The 17,159-nt window shown below is 39.2% G+C and overlaps 2 protein-coding genes across 10 annotated transcripts in view; both read right to left on the bottom strand.

The window, feature by feature from the left end:
• Positions 1-7,744, bottom strand: part of LOC149813756 (protein FAR1-RELATED SEQUENCE 5-like) — a 51,104-nt gene extending 43,360 nt beyond the window's left edge. For all 9 annotated transcript variants that reach the window (XM_089990732.1, XM_089990727.1, XM_089990728.1 and 6 more), the window contains exons 1-3: positions 7,514-7,744; positions 2,144-5,076; positions 1,720-1,913 (exon numbers count right to left, since the gene is read on the bottom strand). In XM_089990732.1, coding sequence (XP_089846858.1) covers positions 2,427-5,030 — 2,604 coding nt within the window. In that variant the 5' untranslated portion in view covers positions 5,031-5,076; positions 7,514-7,744 and the 3' untranslated portion in view covers positions 1,720-1,913; positions 2,144-2,426. The remainder of the gene's footprint in view (positions 1-1,719; positions 1,914-2,143; positions 5,077-7,513) is intronic.
• A 3,193-nt stretch (positions 7,745-10,937) lies between these two features.
• LOC149813755 (uncharacterized) lies at positions 10,938-16,510 on the bottom strand. Its single transcript, XM_089990723.1, has 5 exons — positions 16,164-16,510; positions 15,879-16,061; positions 11,411-11,480; positions 11,240-11,311; positions 10,938-11,163 (listed from the first exon to the last, which is right to left on the bottom strand). Exons 1-5 carry the CDS (start codon positions 16,440-16,442, stop codon positions 11,111-11,113), a joined length of 657 nt encoding a protein of 218 aa, XP_089846849.1. The 5' UTR covers positions 16,443-16,510; the 3' UTR covers positions 10,938-11,110.
• Between the last annotated feature and the right edge of the window lie 649 nt (positions 16,511-17,159).

The following is a 17,159-nucleotide window of genomic DNA, read 5'->3' as shown; positions in this document are numbered from 1 at the left end:
TAATGTAAGAGCATCTTCTTGAATGGGCTAAAACAATGGTGTCTGTATCGTAGAGTATCGATGCAAGGGCACGATACGATACGCACTTGTATCTCGATACGGATGTACATTGTATATATCATACGTATCGTATTGCATCGTACGATATATCATATATCGTACGATGCGGTACCGACGAACTTTAGAAAGGGCAAAACCAAGGTTTTAAGTTTTTGGGTTTTAAAGGGATTTTAAGGGCCGAAACCTTCGTTCGTATAGAACATACTAGAGAGCTTCTCACACACCCTAGGAGTCATGAGGCCATTTTGATGGTCGATCTTTGCGTCAGAGAGAGAGAGTTTCGTGATTTCGTCAAGAGTCTATATTATCTTTTTAGGCAAATGAAAAAGTTGTCATCGAGGCACAACGAACAGTTTAAACTTTGATCCCATCAGTTTAGAGAACTTCAATGTACTGTATGAATGGGTTTAAGAAAAGCATAACTCCTGAATCAAGAGGGCATTCAATGGATAAACGTAGAGGGAGCTCAGGACATAGATGACGAAGACCCCACGTATATTGGAGATGATTTGAATGTCGAGGAAGAAGGAGAAAAAGGTGAAGAACAAGAAGAAGAAGATGATGATGATGATGATGATGATTGATGGTATCATTCCTAAAAACTTGGTTGTGTTGTAATTTGCAACTTTTTAAGTATTCATAAACTTTTTTTTTGGCTTTTTGATGAATCTTATGACGCTCTTAATTGAAGATATTACTATCTAGCATTGTTCTTGTGAGATTTGATAACTGATTATGTGTTATGTAGCTCATAGAGACATAAAGGGTTCACATGTGATTTTATGGTTGCATTTTGTGCATTTCATCGTCCTTTTGTGTATTATGACTTTTTAGAATTTTTGCAAAAATTTCTGAATTTTTTCGATTTTTTTAGAATTTTTAAATTTTTTTTCAAAATTTATATTTTTTTATGATGCAATACGATATGATACTTATCTTATTTTGGGCCTGACAGATACATACAACCTTGGGCTAAACTTAAGTCAAAAAACTGGAGAGCATGGTTTAGGTAAATAAAGATTCTATGCCTTTCAAGATAAACTTTTCCCGCCCTATGTTTCTCAATTCAAACTTGTGAACTAAATGATATTGAGTATTAAACATATCTGCATAAAAGGAATAACCATTAATCATATAGGCAGTTACACTTCCCACACAGGAATTACTTCACTAATTATGCATACCATATATGCTCTATTTCACATATGATCAAACAGTACAAATAACTTAACAATTAAGGAGCAAGAATGTTCTAGTCCAAGAATAATAACAAAGTGTAATTTCAGCATATAGGATTAGGTTAGCATCCAATGGAACTGTCATGGTACAAATATTTATAAAATGGGATAATGTTCATGAAGATGAGAACCTGCTCACAAGACAGTTTCTAAACAACACTCAAGTTTCTTGAACCGAGCGAGGACGCGTCAAAGCAACAAATCTTAAATCAGTTAGAGTAAATCAGCCAAAAAGGCCAGACCAGTATCTATTTAGTGACCAAGCAAAAAAATTTAAATACCTTCTAGTTGGCACATATACCATGCAAATACAAATGAGAAGTTAAGAATCAACGAGAATAAATGCAACAACCGGATAACAGAAAAGAACAGTTGCATGATGAATCAGAGCAGATATTGAAAACTGTGAAGTAGCACTCACCTGTGATATAAAACCTCAGGCAATAATTGACAGAACCTGCTTAAGTAGACTAATAAACCACAATCACTGATCACCAAGGCAGGGACTTGAAATAAAGGATAACAACCATAACCACATAAGTTGATGCTAGAAATCGGTCTGGTATCCTGGTGGGGTACAACTTTCCGGCTCAACAGCATGGTATTCCAAACACCCTGCAAAGACAGTTTTTAATAATTAGTGAATCGATATTAGCTTAACATAATAGTCTAACAATGGTCAATACTTTGAACTACTGCGTTAACCTATCCCATTAGCATAAGAGCAATAAAAGTCAAAAGAAAAAAAGACTTAAAAAAAGATAAAATAATTTACTCCAACAACATTATGTTTTAGTCAACAAGTTATAGGTCACAACCAAATATAGAAGGATAGCAGAAGATACCTAGCATTGTCTTATCAAGAGAAAGGTTGGTTGGATGTGAACTCATTGCCTCACCAATTGTTGACCATATTTGCAAAACCAAAATATCAATTGCAAATAAATGTTTTCTCCCTTGCAATATATGATACTGTGAACAATTGTATCTCTGTACAAGAATGCTGCTTTCAGATTCCATCTGATTCAAAAGGAAAGCATTCAAAAGATCATGCTAAGACTTGCTTCTTGAAGAGGAAAATGGATCTAGCAGAGGGACAACTAGCTGTGCCAAGAACTGCTACAACTCTTATAAATGCAAGTTGGGTAGACTTGGATTTACACCACTCCACCTACTTTTCAACATGTTATCCACTGCGTCCATGACAACCATCGAATGACTTTCAAGATAATCGTACGTCTCCCGACTTTCTGAAGCCCTTGCTGCAATTTTAACCAAAGCATGGCTTATGAGGTTGTAGCGTGTTGTCATAATAGACTTCTCATCACATTGAATGCCATCTAGAGCTTGTTGCATTATTCCACATTTAGCTTCTTTTGTCCACCTTTTCAAAATGTATTGCTGAGGAAGGCCCTTAATCTTCAAGCGATCAAGTACTTTCAAAGCATGACAACATAGAAGGCCAATGAACTCAAACTTTTTGCAACTACAAGAAACTATTTTACTTGTGCCCTCAAAGTTAACAAAATATTCTCTAACACCTTCTACCATGCTGACCTTATACTTGGAAATTGGCCCATCCTCACCTAAATAATCAACATCACAATCAGAAATCATCAATACCTCCTCTCTAAACTTTTCAAAAATACTGGGAGTGTAAACTCTTGCAGCTTCTCTTAACAAAAGTGAAAATAACATGGTTGGAGTTGATTGGTTTGCCTTAATATCTTGTTGAAGTTCAGCATATCTTCGATCTTCCACAAGCCTATCATAGTGTTCAAAAAAACTCAACAGATTTAACTCTGTGTTCAAATGTTTCTTTAAAACACTGTACACGCTTTCACTCCTTTGGATAGTTAAAATATCAGCAGAAAACTTGTCCCTTACATAAGGTAAAGCCCATTTTTCTTTAACAACAAACAACTTTATCAACCATTCATTGCCCACGAGATCATGTTTCACTAGCATATCTTGCCATGCCAACAAAAAACTATTTTCATCATCACAATCAAGCACACATTTGATAAAGTCACCTTTAAAACCATTTTTTCCATATACACAGCTGAGGTACTTGGAGGCATTTTGGTAAATATGCCATACACATAGTATATGATATGTATCAGGCCAAACATTAGCTAGTGCACTTGCCATTGCTGAATCTTGATCTGTCAAAATTACTTTAGGTCTTTTTCCTTTCATGGCTGTATCAAAGGTCTGAAACAGCCACTCAAAGGTTTCAACTGTTTGATCGTATATCATCGCTGCACCATAAATTATCATTTGCTTATGAAGATTGACACCAACAAATAATGCAAATGGTCTTTTACAATTGTTTATAAAAAATGTTGTATCAAAACATACAATATCTCCAAAACACTGGTAATCTACCCTCGACCTTGCATCTGCCCAAAAAATGTTTGTTATAATGTCATCTGTATCAAGTTGCATGGAACTAAAAAAATATGGATCATTAGCTGATTTACTTGCTAGATATTGCATCAAAGCACCAGCATCTCCATTTGATGGCGGACATGTACACCTTGTCCTCAAATAATTCTTGCAATCCATTGACAAAAATGCCAAGTTCTTATGGCTTTCAATTTCATGTGAAGCCTTGCGTGCAGCCAAATCAGTCATTGAATCAGCATTTGGCATTTTCCGGTGTGACCTTAGCAAATGGATATTACTTGGATCAACAAATCGATGGTTGTGACTAGGCTCAAACTCAGTTACAGATAATTTGTCATTCAATCCCCTCTTTATAGCAAATTTTGCATTACAACCGCATCTCCTGTTTGGCGTCACCTTAACTTTTCCACCTTCCTTTTCTGACTTAGGATAACCTTGTCTGTAACATACATAATCTTTTCGCATCAACACACCTTTCTTGTTCTTCTTCCAATTTTGTATTCGAACACTGAATCCTAGTTTTTCAGCATACGAATTGTAAAATCGGTATGCACTATCTTCATCCTCAAACTCCATACCAAGTTTTGGGACACCACTACTACCCTCGGAGTTAGGAACGTTTCCAACAGGGTCTCCAATAGGGCAGCATTCTTTACCATTTTCAGCAGTCTTTCCTTCCACAGAAAGCTCATCAACTTTTATCTCTTCCACATGACAAGATTGTTTACCATTTTCGCCAGTCTTTCCTTCCACGGAAAGGGCATCAACTTCTGTGCCTTCCATAGGACAAGATTGTTTATCATTTTCACCAATCTTTCCTTCAACAAAAAGGGGATCAACTTCTACACCTTCCATAGAGCAAGATTGTTTATCATTTTCACCAGCCTTTCCTTCAATTGAAAGGGCATCAACTTCTACACCTTTCATAGACTGTTTACCATTTTCACCAGTCTTTCCCTTCACAGAAAGAGGATCAACTTCTACGTCTTCCATAGGGAAAGATTGTTTACCATTTTCACCAGTCTTTCCTTTCATATAAAGGGCATCAACTTCTACACCTTCCATAGGGGAAGATTGTTTACCATTTTCACCAATTTTTAGTTCCATATAAAGGGCATCAACTTCTACACCTTCCATAGGGGAAGATTGTTTACCATTTTCACCAATTTTTAGTTCCATATAAAGGGCATCAACTTCTACACCTTCCATATGGAAAGATTGTTTACCATTTTCGCCTTTCTTTCCTCTTATAGAAAGTGCATCAACATCTATGCCCTTCACAGGGAAAGATTGTTTATCATTTGCACTAATCTTTCCTTCCATAGAAAGGGCATCAACTTCTATATGAGGATCACTGGATCAACCATTCCTGTTAAAAAAAAAACATATATTATATATAGCATGAATTCAACAACTTTTTACAATTAATTGCCATACAAAAATTGCAATCACCTTTACACTAACAAGAGACATCAGAAATTAAATTGAAGCAACTCTGACACTACAATGTCAACATAAAGGAGAATAAAAACCTTCTTCCAGGAGATAATGGTGGCAATTTAGCATAGCCATGTCGATTTGAAACAAAACTAGCAACAAGTATTTGCCATGTAAAACTGCTCAAAGCAAATGCAACATGCCTTAATAATGCTAGATCATGGAGGTGCTTCATCCACACTTATTAAGAGAATCATTTCCAGAAAGATTCTTCAGCTTGTCAATATGATATATGCCCAAAGACAAAAATTAATGCATCATATAATGATTCACTTGATGATATAGGTCTTGCTGGTGCTGTACTTTTGTTTGAGTTGGGACTGAAATTTGGTAGCAGTTGCACTTCCATCTAGAACAAAGGCTTTAGTTATTTTCGATATCACCAGCCAACTAATTCTCCCATTGGCCCAGCATAACAACCAATGCTACTGCTGATGGACCAATGGTTAGAAAAAAAGTAAAGCAGCCTAAATAAAGGCTAGAAGTAACTCAAGCTCTGTGTTTGTGCATGTGTGTGTGCCAGTTGCCCAAGTGCTAGAAGTCATTGTTGTATTATCCAACCAGACGCTATTGACAGATCTCCACGGATCCATATTACGTTTCACTTCTTCAATTAGGAAGGAAAATTTAGCTTATATGCAGTTCATCTATGTAAAGGAAATTGACTAGTGTGAAATGTAAGAACTACCCTTTTGTATCCAATAAATAAAATTTTTTTATATGTCCATGAATGGATACAGTTAAGGCATTTTGAGGCATTTATATAGGCGTCAAAACCATTTAGTGCAAAATGCAACCACCCAGACTTTTTTCGATGAAAGTAGGCCAAAGACAGTTTTATTGTGTAAATATATTACTACTATTTAACAAAGACAGTTTCATCATGTAAACGTATTTCTACCGTTTAATATTGTCTTCAATCAGATATTCCAATTTCTCTATGACATGGGTTCACATTTCTTTTTGTTTTTTTGCCAGGTCTTCTATCAAATAGTTAATAGTTAGATTTAACGCACTATTATAATGGTGGATGTACATTGTACTATTGAATTTTTCAACAAAATACTGACCCACAATTTTAACATCAACTTGCCTATTCTCATTGCTTGTTTCTCAAAGTATTCCTTCTTTTCACACATTTAAAATGCATGGCATTACACCACGAAAACTGCATAGGGTTGTATATAATACAGTCTTTATAATAGCTAGAAGCAATATCATCAACGACACATACAGGATATGTTGAGATACAATTGTTTTCATCCTCTCATCAGTGAACCAATAGCTATTTGGTCCTCAAAGTTAACTTTTCGTTTATAATAATACTGGGTGAAGAGAGCTCGGGATTAGCTCGTTTCATCCAGGGAGCTGAACCATGCAAGCTCGAGCACAGTTTCAACTTTCAACAATGCAAGCCGGGTTCAGACGAGCCAAGGCCATGCTTGGTTCAAGCTTGAGAACAAGCCCTCTTCCACATCACGGGTGCAAAGCTTTCTACTTGCTCATTCAGACCAAATCATTTGTGTCCATATCCTTGAAAACTTGGATTAGGCACGTAAAGGACACAAAATAGAAAACTTTAGGACAAAATAGTTCAAGTTCTAATAGAAACTTTAGGACGTGCTTCTTTCATGGGATAAACACTGCACGGACAGGACGTGCGGCATTTGTCCCGGGCACGCCACGCCATTCACACCCGCATCCCATCTGCACCGTTGAAAATACGAAGGGGCGTAACAAAGCGGCCCCATGCTGGGGCCGCTTTGTCACCGCGAGGAATTTGTCTCGCGTATTATAGTCTATAGTTTGACCATAAAAAACGGCACTTCTTGATGTCTTCGACAAATTTTGCCTTGCCCAATTCAAGTTATGTTGCATATTACTCACAGGAATGCTGATGACTACAATCCCTTAAATCATTTCTTAGCTTTCCTTATCACTGAACATAGAACCAGAAACCATTGCCGGTTCCGTCGCATAATTACATGTTCGTTCTATATTTCATAATTTTCAAACTTGAAGCTGTATATTTGCTTTCTATAACTCGAGATAACAGAGGTTTTTCACTTCTCTTATATCAGCATTCGACCTTGCCATCTGAGGCAACATTATCAAACATTTTCATACACAAACGCTCCATTAGGAAAAAAACATTTGCAATGAACAAGGCGATGATCTTAAATCATTCTACAACCCAAACCCTTGATGAAAAAACACGGAAATCTAATTTTCCTCTTATCGTTTTCCCTCCATAATTCTGCTTCACGACAGAAATAACGAAAATAATCACACACAATACGCACACCTACCTCTGAGTAGAGCGCTCTGGAGAGTGAGAGCGAGATAGACGCCGGATCGGAGAAGCAGGGTTTGCCGGAAACGGAGACCCGCCGGATCTGAGGAGAAGTACGGTTTTCCGGCAAGGGAAAGCCGCAGAGACGCAGGGAAGGATAGGGTTTTCCGGCAAGAGAGAGAGAGAGAGAGAGAGAGAGAGACCCGGAACAGATTAGGGATTTCCGGGAGGGAATGGAGAGATGGGGCCTGGATTTGGAGCCGATACTTTTTTGCTTTTAAGATGCTTTTGGCGTCTAGAGAGATGGTGATAAGCATTATCACCATTTACCGCTGACGGGCCATATGCACCGTCCATCACTGTCATCCTCACCGTCCATCGTAGCGGATTCAAAAGAGGCTCGTCGTACGGTGATAATGCACCCACGCGGTTCGTAAACGGTTCAGTATGGCCATTGACATCACCTGAGCCCTGTGGCAGTGAGTTGCAGTGGATTGACGCAATGGATGGTGAGGATGAGAGCGATGGGCGGTAAGTGAAGCCTTACGAGCAGGTACATCTGATAATACTTATCACTTTGGTGATCACGCACATCGCCTTTTTGTCAGTGCACAGTGGGCGTGACAGGAATGACAACGACCTTTTGCTACTGCTGATTAATCATTGTTTCCCTCCTTTATGTGGGAAAATGCACATATTTTCGTATGAAAAATTGTGTTTCCTATGAAAACCCTTTCTTATGTACCCCTCCCTAGAAAAGCAATTTCCCATGCCCTGAGGTAACTTTCCTGCATAGGGTACTTCTCCTCCCACCATCTGTACAAGCCCAAATAGTTTGAGCTCTAGGGTCAAGTTTAAATCTCAAGCAACTTGATGGTGGAGGCATTGAGATGGAAACGCCATGGGGATGTGGTTGTGTTTTTTAAATGTGAAAAGATATTCATTTTGAAAAACTCTGATGAGACCTCATGTTCTCATCTTTGCTTTTATGTTGTGAATTTGACTTGTGTAAATCTTTGTCAAGTAAGTCATGTCAAAGCTTTTTTAGTTGGGGTTTAGCAGACCCTTACCAGAACAGCCGCCCCCATGTGGCAGAGGGATTCGATCCGGATACCACCTGGGTGGTATGTTTGTGAAAGTTTTATATATCCTTAGATTTGTACAAAACTTTCACAAGTTTTAAGGCTTCAACATTGACATATGAGAACCACATTCACCGGTTACACGTAGGGGTGGCAATCGGGTCGGGTTGGGGGGTCGTGTTGGCGGGTCAGCGTACCTCAACACGAACCTGACCCGTTTATTAAATGGGTCGGCTGTGGCAAACACGAGCACGACCCATTTATTAAACGAGTAACCTGACACAACACGGTTAACCCGTTTAATAAATGGGTTGGATCGGGTAAACAGGTTGCCGGGTTAGCGGGTGGGTTGGTAGGCGGGTTAGCGGGTGGGTTGGTGGGCGGGGCGGGGTCGGGTAAACGGATTGGTGGGTTGGCGGGTCGGGTTCGGGTAAATGGGTTGAGCTGCCCGCCTAACCCGTTTATTAAACAAGTCAGCCGGGTTGGCATACCCCTAACACGAACCCGACCCGTTTAATAAACGGGTTAGGCGGGTCGACTTGTTTACGGCACGAACCCGTTTAAGCCAAACCCGAACCCGCCTCGTGTCAGATTTTGCCACCCCTAGTTATATGTTTGCAATGTCCCTGTGAAAGTTCTAAAATGTGATTCAAAATCACAAGAAAGCTGTGAAAAAGTTACAAAATCAAAAGCGCTGCAAACATGTTTGTAATTTACATTCATAAAAGCCTTTGACATAATCTAAGAATCACTGGACATTGCAAACATGTTAACCAATGTATTACATGCAAAGTTGCCTCACTGGATCTTCGCCAAATTAGGTTAACTATCATTGAATTTGTATATGAAGACCCATGTCAATCCAATTTGATTCCGGTCAGAATCGTAAATGGTCAATTCCCCCAAATCGTTTTGAAAATCGATTCAACATTGATTTAAACTTCCATACCGTCATCATGATATAACATCGACAGAATAATTGCGAAAATGCAAAAAAAAAAACTAACAAAGTGTACTAAGGGAGTGTTTGAGTGTTTATCCAAGTACAGACAGAACAGTAGTCTTGTCCAGGACACACTGTCCAGTCTGTCCTGAACACCTTTTTTAGTTAACTTTAACTTTTAAAAAGTGTTCTGTCCCCACCGTTTGGGGGGAGGGGAGAGAGGTTACAAACGCACTTCCGCTGTTTTACAAGGACAGTGGCCTGCGCATCCACAGCATTCTGTGTGACAGGCGGGATGCTCGCAAGCCGTAATGTGGTGATTCCCCGAGAGGGAGGAGTAAGCCCTTGGAGTTTTAGGTTGCCAAGACAGCAACCTTAAGTAGCAGGCAGAGCCAGCGTGACTAGGGGTGGTTTCTCCGAGTAAAAAAAAAGCCCAGAAATTATCCTTGTATCTTATTTTCAGTGGTAGACATACATCTCATTACGAAGGAAAAATATTAGCAGCCAATGCCTCTTGAGAAAATTTTAAAAGCTACATTTCTCACGTTTTCAGTAAACGTCAGATAATAACAATTGAGTAAAATATTAACAGTAAGAAGGTAGGCATTGCACCCATTGAAAATAAGATGAGATAGAATCATTTACGGTGGCTTGGACATATTCGGCAAAGGCCTAATGATGCTCCAGTTAGAAGGACGGAAAAATGAAAAAATATATTAGTTAAAAAAGGTCGGGGTAGGCTTAGATGGAGATGATATGAAGGCTTTGAACCTCACCAAGGACATGGCATTGGATATAAATGATTGAAGGAGAAGGATTCACGTGGAAGACCCAGAATGATTTTCTTTGTTGGTTCATATCGCCAACCCCAATTGTTTTGGGATGAAGGCGTAGTACTAGTAGTAGTTGTTTTCAATACATAGACTACAACAACAAATTTTGCTGCAAATATCGTGATATGTGTCAGTGTGTTACCCACTAGTATTGCGTGCTCTAGAGTCTCTAATAGAGACCATCCAATTTTCAACCCATTTTCTTTTATTTGTTTTTTTAGATCAAACCCATGTGTTTTGTTTAGTAAAAAATATGCCTTGAATCATCCAGACAAGTTATAAAAGTAGGTTTTTTAACCGCTTCAAATTTTAATTGTCCACAATGTACTGAAATTTCACCATAAAAAAATCATGTTTTAGCGTCCAAATCGCACGACCTAAAGCTGAAACCTCTTGATAAGCAAGCCATGCTGAACACTCATAGGGTTTAGACTTTAGATTGATCAAACAAAATTCACAGGCAGGGTGTAACCTTTTGCTAGAGAGTACGATACAGTCAATGTAACAAATATAATTCCCACAATGCATACGTTCCACAAGCACCTGGAAAAACATTCTCAAGGCCTGCGTAACATCTCGAGATTCAGAAAAAAGGCACAGTTTTCATATACAACTAAGATGCAGATACATAGAAACAAGCTTCATTACTCACTACAGATGGTTCCAACCCCAAACAGGGCACATTCACCAGTTTGTTCTTGTAAGCTTTTCTACATTTATATGTACACAAAGGCTTGGCAAGAAGGCAGAAGGGATCAGCGGGGAAGGGTCTCCAACACCTTGAAAATGTCAGTGCGAGTAACCATACCTGTGGAGGCCACACCCATCAATAAATAAAATGACCCGCCATAAATGGAAGCAGAAACATGTGGCCTTGAACTTACCAATAACCTGACCTCTCTCATTCACAATCGGTATCCTGTAAATTTTCTCCTTCAGCATCAACGTCGCAGCATCTGTCAAGCGAATGCTGAGTTTAATGGTGCATACACACACTAATGCAGAGAACTTGAAATCATTTGTTCTAAATGAATAGAAGAGGGAAGAAACAATACCAAGGACCGTTTGATCAGGAGAGAGAGTGATCACAGGCGTGCTCATCACCTCACCAACTGTTGACTGCAACTGCATCATCAAAATAACAATGGCAAACAAGTGAACAACCTTTGAACGACAGTTGGTTGAACTCTTAATTATGCTCACAAAAAGTTGGATATATTTTCCAAAGTTCATACAAACGCTACAAGAAATTTCTAATCGATCTGTATAAATTTTGAAAGCTGCTCACATTACATCAGATATTTCCTGAAAATGAACATATAGGCAGAATGCAAATTCTGGAAAATAGACAAAGTAGAATAGGTTGTGTTGACAAAAACTGAGTTTTCTTGCTATGACATGAGTGCATCTAAACGTGGTTGAATGAGAGCACAAACCCTCAAATTTCAAAGTTAAAATGGCAATAAGGCCACAACACCCATCTTTAGAATACACCCATGATTGCTAATGGATTAACAAGGGCCTGCATGGTGCTTCCATCAGTGTCTCAGGGCCTAAGTGACTCTTGGCCATTGACAAAATGTGAGCGTACAAGTCCTTGGCCTTGGTAGGAGAAGACCAGACATATGCCTGGACGGTACTAATGCAAGATATCCTGCAAACAAACATGCTGATACATGACAATACAATGGTCATTTGCAGGTGCTAACACAACATGCCAAATGACACCAATCAAAGGCTTGTGTAGCTCGATAATTTGGCAGTTGGTGGAGGTTGAGTGATGGCATGGCCTCAAGATGTGGCAGTAGCCAATGTTCATGTGCACATGTGGTAGATGACATGGTAATCACCCGTAGATGTGGCTCGATGAAGCAATGAGCCAGAAATGAGGTATTCATATTGTGAGTCGTGAAGCCATTGGTACTATTTGGGCTGTTCTAGTGGCAGCTAGAAGGAGGTTGAGGATTAGTCTAGGTGTTAAAGTGGCAGCTAATAGCAGGTTGAGCCAAGGGCAGAGCCAGGAATCTGAACTAGGGTGGGCATAAATTCTAAGGCTGGGAAATGACATGAATAGCTTGCCATTTGGCTGGCTTGACTCAGAAATTGAGCATGGCACTAAGTTCTTAGCTAGCTCATTTAGGTAAATGAGTCGAGCACGAACATGGCAAGCTCGATTGGCTCGACTCGTATAGGTCATTTTACATATTATATATTTATATATACTTTTATACTATATATTTATACATATATTATATATTACATATATAAAATGCATATTATATATGTTTTGTACATGGATTAAACATATATTTATATGTATTATACATATATTTTATATATTATCAAGCTTTAAAAAATGCTTACAAAATATTTTTTGTAGAAGACGAGTCAGCTTGTGATTGGCTCGCAAATATCGGGGGTGTAGCCCTAGCGAGCTAAACTCAGCTCGTTTGCCAGCCTAGCAAACCCCTCCATTGGCATGATTTTTGGGTTGAGAGAGATATAAGAGGCAGGTGGGGGAGGGGGTACATAAAAGATCAGGGTGAGCACTGCCACCCTGGTCCTTATTTCATGGGATCAGGGGTGGGCACTGAACCCCCTTATTAAGGTGTTTTTGGGTCAGGGTGGGCACGTGCCCACCCTGACCTCAATGTTGCTCCGCCACTGGGTTGAGCATTAGTGAAGCAATTGGTAATGGACGAACTTCTGATAGATTGGGCATCTAATGTCTGGGATGATGACATAACAACCAAATATGGATAGAATGCCAACATGGAATATAGCTGATGGCTGAGTGCTGATATGGCCGGCATTGAGGTCCAGCTAAGGATTAGACTAGTTCATTGAGCCTGCTCAAACTAGTGGGAATGAACCATTTAGTTGACCTGCACAAGATTATGGCTGAAGTTCATTGAGCTACTTACGTACACTTCAGCCATAATCTTGGGCAGGTCAATTAAATGGTTCATCCCCACTAGTTTGAGCAGGCACTGCAAACATTCTGTATAAGTCGGACCAGCCTTTCTGAAACTAGTGTATACACTTAAAGCAGACAAAAACTACACTTTCTAGTTTGATTCAAGATTGTCAAGGAAGCAACCATCCCCAGACTGATATAGAAAGCAACTCATTTGAGGCACATGATCTGGGTTATTCAGTCATATAAAGTGTATAAAATACATTAAAAACTTCAATAAATAAAAAGACTAAATGAATCCCATGGAATCAAATAAAGAAACAGTTAGACATAGTCAAAGAATAATTTACGAATACATAAGTGAATAGAAATGATATACAGTTTATGCCAGCATTATGAAACATAGAAACAATACCTAACTTCCAAGCTGCAAGTATCAGCTCTATGGCAAAACTTGTTATTTTTACATTGACGTTTTTAGATGTATCAAAAGTACAAGCTGCACTAATATGCATCAACATTAACATTAACCTTTGTGTCAGTAAGTTTTTGCAACTTTAATAATTTGAAAAATATATTGCACATCAATTTTGTGTAACAGCTTGGATGTCTAACAGAAACTCAAAGTATCTTGCCTGTCCTCTTTGAATACATAATTATCCGCCAATGTTCAAAGATTTATTTTTCCCAAGATGAATCGCACATTAGTATCAGCATCAACTCCACATATATCAGAAGAGATAGAGGAAGTTTGCATCATAGTTGGCAAACACGGCGAGTCAACTCGGGAATAGAAAGAGTCGACTCGGATCGGACCCCAAATGGGTCACCGATTCAGGTTACTGATCCTAATGCCTATTATAAACTTTTTATCATGCATTTTATGATTTTAATGCACAATTCTTATACAAAGGAACTTGTTATGAAGAATCTAATATTGTTCAATGAAAAATGTTAATGATCATGTATAATCATATGTTTTTGTAGCTTAACTGTTGACATAATGTGCATATTTTAGTTATTTTACTGTTTGATGTTTGGTTATTTCCATGTCTTGTTCATGTGCTTACACTATAAAATATGGAGTCCTAACTCATCCGAGTCACTGAGTCAACCTGCTGACTCGCGAGTCAAGGGTTGGGTGATTTGAGTCCGAGTCACGAGTTTGCCAACTATGGTTTGCATTTTTTTAGACTAAGCACGTACATTGCATTAAAAGAAAAAAAGAGAAAAACAATGTAAGAATGCATTCTTGAATGCGTTAAATTTAACTTGAGAAACTGTAGTGTATGGTTTAGGTGATTAGTGAGTATATTTTTTATTCTCTGGTTTTTTTCAATTTGAATTTGTAAACCAAGTGAATCTGAATATGAAAGACATCCACGTAAAACAAGATCTAATATGTAAACCATACAGATCATTCTGCATAAAAGCATGCTTCTCACACAATAATACTTCATTAACCATTGGCAGTCAGCATATGTGTTATTTCATATAAAAACATGAAAATTATCTTTCCATTCAAAATATAAGAACGAGAACAGGGGACATCTTAATAAAATAGATCTTATTAACCAGTTATTAAGGTAAACCAGTCAAAAGGCCATGCCAGTATCTATTCAGTGACTGAGAGACAAATGCCATGAATCCCGTGCATTATACTACTCAATACTTGTATGATCGTATCATGCAACAGAGTGGGGGTGGGAGGAATAACCAGAGCTAAGAATTAATCAAAAATGCATGCAACATTGGATGACATAAATGAACAATTTTACGCTGAATCAGAGTAGATTGAAAAACAGTGAATTAGCACTGACCCATGAAACAAAACATTAAGCAATAACGTGAAGATCATGCTTAAGTTGGTTAGTAACTCTTATCACTAAAAATAATGACTTAACCAATTGAAAACGTACTACACATCTAGAAATACTTTTCGCTTGCTGATATATATCAATCCCAAATCCTGGGGAAGAATAACTTTCAGCTGAAGGCATGGTCTTCTGAGCACCCCACAAACATAATTTTTCATAACCAATGAGTTCATAACTTGATATTGGCTATAACATCCGTACCAACTCTTAATCCTTTGAAGCATTGTCTTTCACCACTGTACCACTAGAGCAGAAGTAATGAAAGTCGAAAGAGAACCCCAAAGAATTATCAAACAATCTACTCGACCAACAACTTAAATTTCAGTCAAGGATCTAAAACTAACAACTTTTTCCACACTAATTGCCAACGAGACATACATATAGCCAAAAGCTCACTCCCGACACTCATAATCCAACTGAAGCAATCATCACATACTGTTATGGCCATGATCATCTGATCAAATCCTATGATCGCATCTCAACAAATACTTTAAGACCCAAAATCGCCATAGAGATCCATATTTTAAACGGACCGAAAAAGGGTGCACTGCAAAGAATAAGCAAAAGAGAACATTTTCTCTGATTCAACCAAAAAAACGAAGCAAAACATGTGACCACAGTAACAAAACCTGATAATACGAAAAACATAACAGGATCGAAAACAAACCAAACACCAGTCACCCATATTTTCTTCATCGCTTCAAACAAATTGAGAGGAGAGAGACCCACCCCATTAGTAGCTCTAGCCTTGTCCTTCTTCGACAAGATCCCGATGCATCTGAGCTCTTCGTCGACAACCGGCAGCCCCGAAACGAACTCGAAATGGTGGTCGATCTCTTCCAGCTTCTCGTCGGCAATCGCCGTCCGAATCACCGTCGACATCACCTCCCCCAACTGAGCAGAGGGTCGAATCTGTACCACCAAAAAAATTTATTCCCGCCCCCACCCCCCAAAAAAAAAAACTTCGGGAACTCGAAATCAGGGTAAATAGCAAATGGGTATCGAAGAATTCACCTTCTCCTTGAAGATTTCCGGCTCCAGATAGGCCCGCAGGTCCTCGTAGCTAAGGAGGGAGAAGTTTTCCGGCCACTCGCCGGAAATAATCCCTTCTGGATTGTCATCGAGGCCGACCCTCTCGATTGATGCCGAGACGACGAACCTCTTGCTGATCGATACAGTTTGTGAGAGAGAGGTTCTGGAGAGGATAATGGGGGCGTGGAGTTTGCTCCTCGATGGTGATACAAACGGTGGGGGGTTCCAGAACTTCAGTCCCTGTACTATTCCATACGCCATTCTTTCTTTCTTTCTTTCTTTCTTTCTTCTTCCTCTTCCTCTTCTTATATTGGGGTTTTGAAGTGCAGAATGTCGCCTTGTCATAAAGGAAAGATGGTAAAACTACAGACAGCCAAGTGTACGACTCGGAAACTGCTTTCGACTCGGAGACATAAACGTATCGGATATATCCGAATCTCGAAACGGCCCTCTCTACTCACGACCCAGTAGGTGCACAGTTTCGTGTTAGAAATTTGACACATTGGTATTCATGATTTTCGTGAACTTAGGCTTAGAAAATGCTGAAGTTCATGAACTTGTTCATTCTTGGTGATGCCCCGGAGACAAATCAAAGGCATGCTGCGTCACTAGGTCAAATGAGGCTTTCAGATACACTTGACTCTTAAACCATGTTGCAAACTCCGTTTAGTCAATTCAATTTGGCCTTAAGAGTCTCATGAAGTGCGCTCTCTTTGACCCCCAATTGGTTTGGCTCGAGTCCGTTGACGCGACTATATAGATCATGCAGACTGTTGCATGAGTATTTTACCGATCAGTCTGGACTTGGTCCAAGGTGGGTGACCTGAATACTTGTTGAGGCGTTTAGCTGCGCAACAAGGTGCGTCTTGGTCTCGATACAAGGTCCGCGTCAAGGTTAATAAACTTGACTAGTGCCTAGGGAGTCCTTGGGCTTGGGGTATATCCGACTTGGCGAGTCCTTAGGTTCATCCGACCCGG

Source organism: Nuphar pumila, chromosome 16 (assembly GCF_984573655.1).
Source record: "Nuphar pumila chromosome 16, dmNupPumi1.hap1.1, whole genome shotgun sequence".
Taxonomy (NCBI): Eukaryota; Viridiplantae; Streptophyta; class Magnoliopsida; order Nymphaeales; family Nymphaeaceae; genus Nuphar; species Nuphar pumila.
The sequence above is the reverse complement of the archived record's forward strand: the minus strand, read 5'-3'. Positions and strand labels throughout refer to the sequence as shown.